This window comes from Polypterus senegalus, chromosome 12 (assembly GCF_016835505.1).
Source record: "Polypterus senegalus isolate Bchr_013 chromosome 12, ASM1683550v1, whole genome shotgun sequence".
Taxonomy (NCBI): Eukaryota; Metazoa; Chordata; class Cladistia; order Polypteriformes; family Polypteridae; genus Polypterus; species Polypterus senegalus.
In genome coordinates, this window is record NC_053165.1 from 107867366 (window position 1) to 107880958 (window position 13593).

The 13593-nt window shown below is 41.3% G+C and overlaps 1 protein-coding gene across 1 annotated transcript in view; it reads right to left on the reverse strand.

Annotated features, from left to right (window-relative positions):
- Positions 1-3907: 3907 nt before the first annotated feature.
- The window catches only part of larp6a (La ribonucleoprotein 6, translational regulator a), a 42764-nt gene continuing 33078 nt past the window's right edge, over positions 3908-13593 (reverse strand). The window contains exons 2-3 of the mRNA XM_039773192.1: positions 13392-13590; positions 3908-6001 (exon numbers count right to left, since the gene is read on the reverse strand). Coding sequence (XP_039629126.1) covers positions 4886-6001; positions 13392-13590 — 1315 coding nt within the window. The 3' untranslated portion in view covers positions 3908-4885. The remainder of the gene's footprint in view (positions 6002-13391; positions 13591-13593) is intronic.

Consider the following 13593-nt stretch of genomic DNA (forward strand, 5'->3'; position numbering starts at 1 on the left):
TTAAACGATTCGCCAAAATCTGCTGTATGTAAATGATACTGTTTTAAATGTTATTGGTTTTTCATCAGAAAACCCGGTCTCCACGTCTACCTGTATTAGTTTAAATGGCACTTTTGCCACTTGCAATATGGCGGATGCGCTGACGTATCGTGTCGACTGAGCAACACAGTGAATGCGGCGTCTACCTATATATGTCTATGCTAGCAGCCCCGTGCAGAACTTTCACGAATGCCTAATCGTTGCTGACTTATAGCCATTGCAAGCACTAGAGAGAGAAAGAGAGAGCCAAAAATGGCTTTCAATACATTGAAACCAAAGCCTCCCCTACAACCCCATCCACCAAAGCACTTGATAGGGCTATGCGATATCTCTCATGTCTCCAACAACACTACTTTCTTCCATTTGCGGTCAAATCTGATTTTTCTATGTGGGCAGTTAAGCTTTAAAAGGTATAAATGGGCCTCAAATCCACAAAGGCTCAGCAACATTGCCATATTTCCATCCCACATATATAAAAAAAAAAAACAAAAAGCTTGCAGTATTAGGAGTTTGGCTGATGCTTGTGCACCACCACCACATGGCTAATTATGCACGCAAATTAGCCGCAATCATAAAACAGGCCTTAAAAGCAGCCATCCCCTCATAATAATTCTTTGCATTTATATGGCGCTTTTCTCACTACTCAAAGTGCTCAGCAATGGCAGGTTAAGGGTCTTGCTCAAGGGCCCAACAGAGCAGAGGCCCTTTTGGCATTTACGGGATTCGAACCGGCAACCTTCCAATTGCCAGTGCACATCCCTAGCCTCAGAGTCACCACTCTGCCCGCTCATCAGAAAACACAGGACATGCATTTTACTATTTGCCAGGCATTTTTTACTTCTTGATGGAAAAACAGAATGTGATGCATCGCCATAGATACATGGGAAGCAAAAAAAAGACACTCCTCTGTGCTCAGGGCTGCAACTTGAATCAATACCAAGGGCCAGTCCCAAGCTGAAGTCTGTGAGAACAATGACCTATTTATTTATTGCTGGTTTGTGGCCAGTTGTTGTGTTTTGCTTGTGGATTATTCTGCCCCTTTTGTTGTTTGAGGCAGGGTGGTGTAGTGATAAGCACTGCTGCATTACAGCTCTGAGCACACCTTTGGCCACAAAAATCAGTCTGGCACAGTTGGCAGATGACTTCTCTCTCTCCTTTAATGACATTTGAAAGGCCACTGCACTATTCTAATCCACTCCACACTAATTTCTCCTTCCTGATTGACTTCAACGCGTTCCATGGAGTTCAGCGTAGCTTGCCAACATTCCCACGATTTCCTTGTTTCAGTGGCGGTTCGCTCATCACTCTTTCCAATCCAGCTTTATAGTTTGACCAAGTGGGCTTGAAGGTAATCAGTACTGCACAACACACAGTCTTACAAGTTTAAGTCCCCTTTATAAAACTAAACTGATAATCTGATAAAAGAGAGTGTGGGTTCCACAGGCAGTATGGCATGGTGGTTAAGGCTTTGGACTTCTAAATATTAAGATGATTTGTGCCCACAAGCAAGTCACTTCACCTGCCTGTGCTCCAAATGCAAAACACAAAAGAAATGGAAGTAAATGTTTGAAATCGTCAGTTGAATAAATACCAACCTTTGCTGCTTGGGTGCAACCTAATTTGTGTGACCTTCCTGGGTGAACCCTCATCCAAGTGTGTGTATCCTCCCAGAGCAAGGGATTTCATAGGACATAGAACAGAACCCGGAAAGGACTGCGCTTAAAGCAGAAACTGTCACACAGAAACGCACAGGGGAACAGGACACGTGTGTCCACATTGATGTAAAGAGCTTAAATAAAAGGAAATGGTCCTTCACTTCCAAATACTTGTGTGGCTAAAAGAACCGGCCTACTTGTGACTTGGATTAGAATAATAATAATAAAAAAAAAATATAATACTAATTACTAACACAGAGAGCTTTTCATGTCCTAACGAGGCTTCACAATGTTAAAAAAAAAAAAATCAACCACCAAGGTTCTGGAAGGGTGAAACTGTGCACTCTGTACCTCATCATAAACTCTGGTAACCATTTACCATATACGATAGTGTTTAAGTTCTCCCGTGTAGAAGTCGGGACTTGATTTTAATGTATAATTTCTGGTGTTTTATAATGTCGGTCATACAAGTCGAATGCAAAAAAACTCACGCTATTGGTCCAAGAGATTGATACTGTATGCTAGCGTCCATCTGAGACAGTAGCCACGGAGCACACTGCCATTTTTTTCCTATGTGTTGTGTCTACACGACCACACAGTAATACCCAAACTATTCTGAAGCGACGTTTGCACTGCTTTGTGTATCTCACATCCTCATACACCTTTATTGTAAGACCAACCCTTATCTACCATGGAGAATTCGATCAGAAGAAAATATGAAGCCGATTTTAAATTAAAACTCAAAGTGACGAAAAAAATTGGTAACTGTGCTGCTGCAACAAAATTTGACGTGTCTAAGAAACTGGTGCAAGATTGGAGGAGGCAAGAAGATGTTACAAAAAAAAAATAAATAAAAATTTATATATATATCCATCCATCCATTATCCAGCCTGCTATATCCTAAAAACAGGGTCACGGGGGTCTGCTGGAGCCAATCCCAACCAACACAGGGCGCAAGGCAGGAAACAAACCCACTGCAGTATATTAAATTCTATTAGATAAGTGTCATATTTTTGAATGGGCATATAAGCTGGGGTCTGATTTTATGATCGGTTTTTCAGGTTTGAAGACCCCGACTTATACCCGAGTATATACTGTAATTTACTTATAGGGTTCTTATTGCTGCAGGTACAGAATACAGTGAAATTATTGTCAGTGTGAATCAACAAATGCAACACATTGCCACTCTGGCTTTATGAGCACTTGTCGACTATTTATACATTTTCAAAAGACCTTTGCCCACCACAACAAAACACCTCAGGATCCCAGATTAGGACCGGAGTGTAGCCATGCAATGGGCGACACCTCAGCCCCACGCTAGTTCAGATGGAACGGAACAGTGTGAAGTCATTTTTATTTTATGGTGGCTGGAGTGCCAATCCTACCACCAAGTTCTGTTGTTCTTACTGGCAGTAAAGTTTGAGATCAGTAAGCGGTTTGGTCTGTGGCCAGTTTACGAGTCACAACATGGCCACCATCTCCGTCCAGTGGCCATATTTTCACTTGTTTGTGTAGGTATTAAGGTTTTCCTTTTACAGCCTTAGATGTGAAGGTAAACTCACAACTCTAATCCAGGCCAGTGTGAGCTTGTGCCTTCTTGATACCTCTCACCTGAGGCTAAGAAGGCAGGGAGGAGGGTGCAGGGGCTTTAAAAATAAAAAAATAAAATAAATAAATACACTTTCTGGTTCTGACTTGCTATGTAACCCTGAGCAAGTCATTTAGATAAAGAAATTAGCAAAATATACAGTACCTAGCTGTGCTACCACTCTAAGACAGGTTAAAATCAAAGTAACCATGCAATGCATGTCTCCATTTTTACGCCACTTGGTATGGGATTCGTAAAAGCAGTGCTAATATTTGTGACGCACCATCCGTTGGAATGACAAATGCAATGCACTTTATTACTAAAAATGTCTGATGTGCCATCTGCTGGAATGACAGAAACACAGCCTGCGGATGGACACACAGACACTTGCCCTTTTAATAAGGTGGTATAGGGTTTGGCTGTTGTGGACTGAAAACTGAAAGACAATCTGACAAAGTGTTGTAGAATGTGAACTATGCTGTCAAGTTAACTTCCACACACAGGAAAGCAGCTCAGTCCACTAAGCATGTTTAATCTTCAAACTAGGTGGGCACTTTCTGATGATATAGATAGAATACCAACGTGAACGCCAAAGGAGGACATTTCAGAAATGATTAGCCGTCAGTGCAATTTGACTCATTTATTTGTCCAATGTTTTAGCTCACATTTGTACAGCATAGAATGATTCAGATGGCAGAACAGGGGTTTCATATTGAAGTGAAACCTGCACGCACTTGTTCTCCCTACAAAGTCCTGAATGTTCCTTCTCTCTCCCAGCCGCCCATTTCCTGTTTAACAAAAAAAAAAGCCCACCCAACTGATATAATCTCCATTGTCCAAAAAAGGAAAGATATCAAAACTTCAAAAATTAAGTGTCTACTGTTCATCTTCTCTTGCATAAACCATCATTGCAACATACGATTTGTAGTCAACATGTAAACAGAATAAAAAACAAACAAACAAACAAACAACATAAACCCTTCTGGCTGCATTACCGCTTTGATGAACACCTGGACAGAGACGGCACAAGCACTTCACATTCTTTTCATTTTGCTTCCAAACAGACACACGGGTCACCTCTGCTCCTGAACTTAGAAGATCACCAAGGTGGACAAGCCTACGAAGACGACATGCACTCCATTAAACCAAACTGGTTTATCAAGTGATTGAATATCCCACACCCTGGGGATGCCAAGACAGCTTTATGCAATTAACCCACCCATTTAAAAAAAAAAACAAAAAAACAAAAAAATTCATGGCTAGTAAAAAATATAAAAAGGAAACTAAATACATTAAAGTCCGCACAAGCTGCGATATTCCACATTACTTACAACCCAAGGATTTTTTGAGCAATCCCAACACTGCTCCCATGTTATATATACTGTACATACATAAAAAAAATACCTCTCTAAAACAAAAATACTTTAGCGCACAGTCTGTGCATAATATTAAACAAAGACAAATAAAAATACAGCTTATGACTTCTCATTACCAATAAACAGCCATGGGGAAAAGAAAAAAAAAAAAAAGTTACAGAGAATATGGAATGTTAGCTTTTCGAGGCTGGATGCAGGTTTCCCAAGGTTTGCACAGGAGTGACTTGCTACTCTTGTGGGATTGTTCTGCTCTTGTCTGCCCCCGAGGCAGAATTGTGGAAGCCCTTTGTTCCATCGGGCCCCCGTGGAAGCCGCACGACCCCCGGGGGTAGACCATCTGCATTTTGAATCTTACGGTTTAGCATTGGACTACCAACAGGACTACTTTCCTGAGAAGCAACTTGCTTCCGGCGTTGCACCCATGGGCTTCCTGAAGGAGTCAGGCTACTGTCCGAGGAATAGTCTGCCCACTTCCGTCCGGGCTCAGGGCTCAGTTTGCCCTCGCATGCTAGTGGCGACTTACGGGACGGAGGAGTCTTGCGCTGAACAGAGGGGCTCGTTCTGGGGCTATTCCAGGGACTGGAGCGGGGAGATACACTGGGGCTCAAATGATTATTCTGATGGAAGCCACCCACTGGTGGGCTCAACTTGTTATTGAGCTGATCTTTGCGAGTCTGCCTTGGGGAGTTAGGGTTGCTTTCTGTCTCAGAAGAACTGCAGGCAGAGTCATCTCCCAGGTACTGCAATTCTCGAACACGGCTATTGAGGGAACGGTTCTTTTTAGGACCATCTTCCTTTTGACGTTCCTTTAAAACTTTCTTCTTAGGGGGCTTCGTTCCGATGAGGACCACCTTAGGTCCTGTTGTGGTTATAACTGTAGTGTTCTCATCCTCTCCTGCACCAACTGCTGCCTCTTTCTCACCCATAGCTTCATGAGCTTTAATAGCGGCATCAACTTCTTCAAACTCCACAATGGCACACTCGCTGGTACCCAGCTGGGTGTAGCGGCCACTAAGCTTCTTGAGATCAGGTGGCAGCTCTTTTCCAGGCCTGAGGATGCGTACAGAAGAAATAACACCATACGCTCCAAACACCTTCAGCAGGTGCTCCATGATCTTCTCCTGCTGCGTTGGCCCGGTGTTGTTCTCAACCACAACCACTCCCAGCTCTGGCCATAAATGCAGATCGGTCACCAGCAGCATGCGGCTAGGCAAATTCTCACTGGCAAATATTGGCACTGGTGTTTTACGTCGCACCTTGCGCCCCTCCTCATTTAGCTCCAGCAGCTGAGAGTGTCGCAAAGCAAAAGCTGTTGTTCTCCAGTCTCTTGTCAGATGTTTAACCTGGCGAAGAAACAGAAAGGGAAAAAACGATTAGCCGTTTCTTTCTAGTATTGACACAAAGACCATTCAATATTCAAAGCACTGACAAGGACAAAAATTGGCGTACTAAATAAAGGAGTGCATTTGATTCAGCTTCAGAAAATTAACTGTAGCACAATGGAGAAGGACGAACTACAGTGGGTACGGAAAGTATTCAGACCCCCTTCAATTTCACTCTGTTATATTGCAGCCATTTGCTGAAATCATTTAAATTATTTTTTTTCCTCATTAATGTACACACAGCACCCCATATTGACAGACAAAAAAAAGAATTTTTGAAATTGTTGCAGATTTATTAAAAAAGAAAAACTGAAATATCACATGGTCCCAAGTATTCAGACCTTTTGCTGTGACACTCATATATTTAACGCAGGTGCTTTCCATTTCTTCTGCTCATCCTTGAGATCACCTTCATTTGAGTCCAGCTGTGTTTGATTATACTGATTGGACTTGATTAGGAAAGCCACACACCTGTCTATATAAGACCTTACAGCTCACAATGCATGTCAGAGCAAATGAGAATCATGAGGTCAAAGGAACTGCCTGAAGAGTTTAGAGACAGAATTGTGGCAAGGCACAGATCTGGCCAAGGTTACAAAAAAAAAAAAAAAAAACTTCTGCTGCACTTAAGGTTCCCAAGACCACAGTGGCCTCCATAATCCTTAAATGGAAGACGTTTGGACGACCAGAATCCTTCCTAGAGCTAGAGAAGTCCAGGCTCCACCAGTCAGGGCTTTATGGCAGAGTGGCCTGTCGGAAGCCTCTCCTCAGTGCAAGACGCATGACAGCCCGCATGGAGTTTGCTAAAAGACACCTGAAGGACTCTGAGATGGTGAGAAATAAGATTCTTTGGTCTGATGAGACCAAGATAGAACTTTTTGGCTTTAATTCTAAGCGGTATGTGTGGAGACAACCAGGCACTGCTCATCACTTGTCCAATACAGTCCCCACAGTGAAGCATGGCGGTGGTAGCATCATGCTGTGGGGGTGTTTTTCAGCTGCAGGGACAGGACGACTGGTTGCAATCGAGGGAAAGATGAATGCGGCCAAGTACAGGGATATCCTGGACAAAAACCTTCTCCAGAGTGCTAAGGACCTTAGACTGGGCCGAAGGTTTACATTCCAACAAGACAATAACCCTAAGCACACAGCTAAAATAACGAAGGAGTGGCTTCACAACAACTCTGTGACTGTTCTTGAATGGCCCAGCCAGAGCCCTGACTTAAACCCATTTGAGCATCTCTGGAGAGACCTAAAAATGGCTGTCCACCAACGTTTACCATCCAACCTGACAGAGCTGGAGAGTATCTGCAAGGAGGAATGGCAGAGGATCCCCAAATCCAGGTGTGAAAAACTTGTTGCATCTTTCCCAAGAAGACTCATGGATGTATTGGCTCAAAAGGGTGCTTCTACTAAATACTGAGCAAAGGGTCTGAATACTTAGGACCATGTGATATTTCAGTTTTTCTTTTTTAATAAATCTGCAACAATCTCAAAAATTCTTTTTTTTTTTTGTCTGTCAATATGGGGTCACAGGGTGGTGCCCCAACTCTAACTTTCTCTGTCTACTTTCTTACCACTGTTTGTCATTCATGCCATGTAAGTTAAATGGAGGCAGACAATGTGGTGCCTCAAAGTTGCTGGCTCAATCCATATCTGGACAGTTATCATGCGTTTAAAAAAAAAAAAAAAAATAATAATAAAAAAAAAATCTGCCTGTAAAATAAATGTGAATTCGCGAATAAGAGAGGAATGTTGGAAGTCACCTTGTGTAATGGCAAATGCCAAATAAACCATAAGAGACCGACATGCAATAAAAGGACGCCCAGGGTCTCTGAGGCAAACACTCCCAATTTCAATGGGTTTAATCCTGTAACAGTGTGACCAAAAATGAGAAGATTATAATGGCCACTATATTGTATGTTCCCTTTTGAGTTTTGCAAAGGTAAAATAAATGTATACTTAAGCAGTTATATGTCCTACCAACTCTCTCTCTAATATTATATATACAGTATATATACACACATATATATATATATATATACACACACACACACACACACACACACACACACACACACACACACACACACACACACACACATATATATATATATTTTTTTTTTTCCCCCTAAAACCGCAAAGATTTGATACGACGTTTTTAGATCGGGCTTATTTTAAAACCTAAATATATAATGTTTGGGATCATTCTTTTCAGATTTTATTGAACTTTAATGCATTAGATTTTCAGATTCATATTCCGTTTTTTAAAATTATAAACTAAAAAATATCAAGAACTCGCATCCCGTGAGATGAGACTTTGTGCCAAGATATTTAACCATGAGCCCCGAGGCTGGAAATAAAAGACAAAAAAAGAGTAGGACAGCTGCTGTTCAGGCTTTTGAATGTTTCAAGTGCAATGCGAGATGCAAGCCAGTAGCTGATCGAGCAAAGAGGAGGTTTTCAAAAACCACACTGTATTTGTTTCCCATTGTATCACCTTTTAAGAGGTGTTTTCGGAGGAGAGTCACGAAGTGGCTGGAACGTAGCGCAGGCCTTGGGGTTGTTGGCGATCGAAGTGAGCAGGGGGCAAACCCCCTAGTTGTAATGTAAATTTGCACAAAAGTTGTGACAACAAAATATGTATACCTTTTAAGCACCATGCAGTACAGCAATGAATTAGTTTTTTTATATTAAATATGAATACACTTCTTTAACAAATAAGGGGAAAAAGAAACAAAACATTAAACTGAACAAAAAAAGATTGAAAGTTCTACACAAAATGACCAAATCTACTTAATCCAACTCAGGATCACAGGAGACCAATGCATATACGGGGAGTATAGACAGAAATTACGGTGTCTGTTCCAACAAGAAAATGTAGCTTTTTACAGAAGTTCAAGAAATACGTAATAATAAAAAAAAAAAACTCTCAAGTACATGCCAAAATGAATAAAATAGAAAAAAAAAAACAAAACATCCAACTTGGCTAGTAAAAGAAACAATGGCAGCATGTCCGCTGCAGGTCACGCAAGTGAAACTGTTTTTGCCCTAATCTCCTCTTTCAGCTTTGCATTTGCTCATTCTGATTTATTAATGGAGCAATAAAGCAGTAGACAACAGTGCCAGTATGACAAAAAGAATACATCTAAAGTGGCATAGGACAGTAAATAAATGCAGAAACAAAATGAGCAAGCAAATAAGCTCCACTGGCAGAGGGGACTAGTGTAGGAAGGCAGTGGGCATTCAGACCATTTTAGGTAAGACGCCCCAGAAGTGGAATAGTTAAAAGGCACCAACAATACTGTAAATATGGAAGAAAGAACAGTAGTGAGAAGTAAGCTGCGTTCCCTGGAAGAATAGTGCTTGGTGGAGTTCCCTGCCCTGGCTGTGTTACTTTATAAAAGACAAGGAGCAGCTGACAAAATCCCTGATATGATGCCCTTTAAGATCGAGCCTTCCAGCCAATGAAACAGTTCTGAGGCTTGGTTGAAGGCAACCTCTGGAGTAGCAGCAAGTTTAAAGCTGCCTTAAGCCAGAGGGAGTAGTAGTTTAGGGCGATTATCTGAGACTAAGGTTCACTAGGTGAATGAGGAGGCCAAGGTTCATATTGCAGAAGGAGGAAGTGTGTTGGGGAAGGGGGATTCAATGTCTTTACGTAACTGGAAAAGTTGGCAAGTGTGAGCGCCAGGGAGGTTCAGCAACCTGCATCGATGGACGAGCTAAAATAGAGTTTTGTTTTTCTTTCGATTGTTCTTTGTGATCCACTTAAATACACTGTACTTTGAGCACTACACATACACACACATACTGCTATTAACATTTGTGTCTTTTTGGCATCATTCTGGTTAAGAACAGTTGCCTATTGGATTCACTCAATTACTATATTAAATATATTACAGTTATTGACTGGCTGGAAGTAGAGAAAAGCCAAGCAAAATGACACCTTTTATTGGCTAACTAAAAAGATTACAATATGCAAGCTTTCTAGGCAACTCAGGCCCCTTCAGGCAAGATGCAATACAGAAACTGAATTTTCCTGTGTTTATATCCACACACTAGGACAAGAAACAACAATGGTAAATTTTTGAATGAAAACTCTTAAATGTAAAAAATTAATAGGTTCTTTCAGGCTAAGATTAATTTAACAGGGGATAGAAGAACAATGTATGGTCAAGATCTTTAGATAAGATAACTGTCCAATAAAGTCCTTTGAAGTTTGTGAAGTTTTTCAAAACAATGCAGATCTGTAGTCGGGTTATCTGTGTCAGTCTGAGAGATGCAAACAGTCTTCATACCTGGCTATAAAACTCTTGTCTCTGTTCAAGCCATGCTGTAATGTATTACATTTTAACATGAGCTTAACTTCCCATTCTTTTCTCTCTTGCTGTGTTTTGAAGTTGCCCATAAGCACTGTGACTTTAAAGTCCCTCTCACAGTATCCATGGCTGTTGAAGTGGGCCGCTACAGGAACATCTGTGTTGCCATGTTTAATGTGGAATCTGTGCAAATTCATTCTCTGGCGGAGTGTTTGTCCAGTTTCTCCCACATAGAGTGCAGTGTCAGGACATTTCATGCAGAGAATTAGGTAGACAACATTGGATGATCTGCAGGAAAATGATACCTTTATGTGATGTTCAAGTCGGCAGTGTGGTATAACTATACGGTCTGTATTGTAGATGTGGGCACACGTTTTACATCTTTTCTGTAGGCAGGGAGATGTGCCATTTGCTGTCAGTTCATTTAGGGAGCTTCGGACAATAAGTTGCTGAAGGTTTGGTGGTTTTCTGTATGCCAGGAGAGGAGGTTCAGGAAATACATTTTTTAGTGTTTGGTCTTTGTTTAGTATTGGCTGAAGTTCCTTTATAGTTTTTCGAAGTGTTTCAAGATGTGGGTTGTAGGTGACAACAAGGGGGATGCGGTTCTTGTTGTCTTTGTTTTTATATTCTAGAAGGTTCTCTCTGGGTATGGCAGTAGCTCTTCGTATTCGAGTGTCTGTTGTTTTGGGGGTATAACCTTGTTTGATGAATTCTTGTCTGAGCTCCTGCAGTTGTTGATCCCGGTCTGTCGGGTCTGAGCAAATACGATTGTACTGCATGGCTTGGCTAAAAATAATGGACGCCTTATATGTTTGGGGTGAAAGCTATCACTTCTTAGGTAGGTCCGTCTGTCTGTTGGTTTGTGAAAAACAGAAGTTACAAGGGTGTTGTTTTTCAGTTGAACTGTGGTGTCAAGGAAGCTGACTTCTGTTTCTGAGTAATTCAGCTTCAGCTTTATGTTGGGGTGAAAAGAATTGTATTCATTATGAAAATGGAGGAGGTCCTTCTCACTGGCAGTCCAGATTATGAAGATGTCATCTATGTAACGGAGATATAACATTGGTTTTAAGATGCACATTGACATGAAATCTTCCTCCAATTTTGCCATAAATAGGTTTGCATAGTGAGGTGCAAACCGACAGCCCATTGCAGTCCCCATTTGTTGCAAGTAGCAATCTTGTCCAAAAGAGAATAGATTATGTGTCAGAGTGAATTTTATCATTTCTATTACTGACTTTGTGGGTAAATCATGTTGTCCGAGGTACGTTTCACATGCCAGTATGCCATCATCATGGGGGATGTTTGTATACAGGGCCTCAACATCCATTGTGGCCAGTAAGGTTCCCTCAGGTAAGGGCCCAAAGCAGACAGTTTTTTAAGAAGTCAGTGGTGTCCTGGATGTAGTTGGTTGTGTTGCGGGCGAGAGGTTTAAGAATGTGTTCCACCCAACCTGAAACCTTTTCTGTCAGGGAGCCAATTCCTGAGATGATGGGCCTTCCTGGGTTCCCTTCTTTGTGGATTTTAGGAAGCATGTAGAAGTAACCCATTTTGGGGTTCTCAGGAATTAAACTGTTTACCTGATCCCTGATGTCAAGAGGAAAGCTACTTACTATCTTTTTTAGTTCCTTTTTGTAGAGATCTGTTGGGTCTTCTTGCAGTTTATAATAATGCATAGTATTCGACAATTGTCTTTGTGCCTCCTGTATATAGTCTGATGTGTTCATGATGACTAAAGCACCCCCTTTGTCTGCTGGTTTGATAATGATTTCTGTATTATCTCTTAGTGAATGTATGGCTCTCCGCTCTTCCCCAGTGATGTTTTCTATCCGATTTTGCTGCCTGTTTAAGATCCCTGTTTTTACTCTCTGTCGGAAGCAGTCTATATAATTATCCAGGGAGGGGTTTCTGCCAGCTTCTGGTGTCCATGTGGATTTACTGGTGGGGTTGTTGTAACTGCTTGTTGTTGGTTCCTGTGTGTTACCGTTCTCTTTGTTGTGGAAAAATTCTTTTAGTCTGAGTTTTCTGAAGAATTCTTCCATATCACTGCAGAGTCTGATGTTGTCAATGGGCTTTGCAGGACAATATGAGAGTCCCTTTGTGAGTACTGAAATCTCTGCTTCATTTGGTGTGTATGAGGAGAGATTAACAATGCAGGTCTGTTGCTCTTTGTTTTTTGTTATTAAGTGTCCAGCTGGAATAAAGTGACTGGCTGGAATAAAGAGATGAAACATCTGACACCAATAAGACAACATCTACTCTACAAATGTTGCCACTGCAGTCAGCTGAAAGACTACAAATACAATAGATGTATGCCAAATGGCTACTTAAGTGCCTGATTATTTGATTTTTGGAGTTAACTGGACAGCACTAAAGCATTTTTTGAATATATAAACAATGATTCCTGTGATTGTGGAAAAACTACACCCCATTCTAATTTCCACGATAAGAACAAATATGATTGATGACCCCTTTGATAAACTTTGACTGTAAATAACCAGGGGGGAAAAATCTAAATTATCCTGTGCGGAGAGCAGACCTTTGAGATACTGTGGGTGATGACAATGTTCGGTCAGTGTTTGCTTGCCTTGTTATTTAGTACATGTATAAATACTGTGGTAGCAGGGTGTTACTGGGAACAGGGCATTGTTGCAGTCAGGTCCCAAAAAAAAAATTAAAAAAATAAAAATTATATATCATATCAAAAATTATTCTGAACTAACAATATTAATGCTTAGTCAAATGGCTATTATTGCATCAGCCAAAAATTTCAGTAGTACTAAGTTCCACGGCTGCATTGGGCTGGCACCCTGCACGGGGTTCGTTTTCTGCCTTACGCCCGGTGTTGGCTGGGATTGGCTGCAGCAGAACCCCCATGACCCTGTGTTAGGATATAGCGGGTTGGATAATGGATGGATGGATGGATAACTTCCAAGGCCAACACTCCTGGATCTCAACACTTAAGCACATTATTGTACCAAGAGTGCAAAGACACCTCATGCTTGTTAACATTTTTTTTTTTTGTAAATATGTACCTTCTTGAAGGAGGTGAGCAGCTTGACACTGACATAACCAAGCTTGTTACGGCGGACATGTTTGAGCAGGAAAGCATCTTTCTCCAAGTTCTCATCAGAGAGGTAGAATTCTATTTGGGCAACTAGCTTTGATGTCAGTTCATTGTCAGGGGGCTGCCAGCTTTCCTCTTCTTGTTCCCCTCCACTTGTTCCAGCACCACTG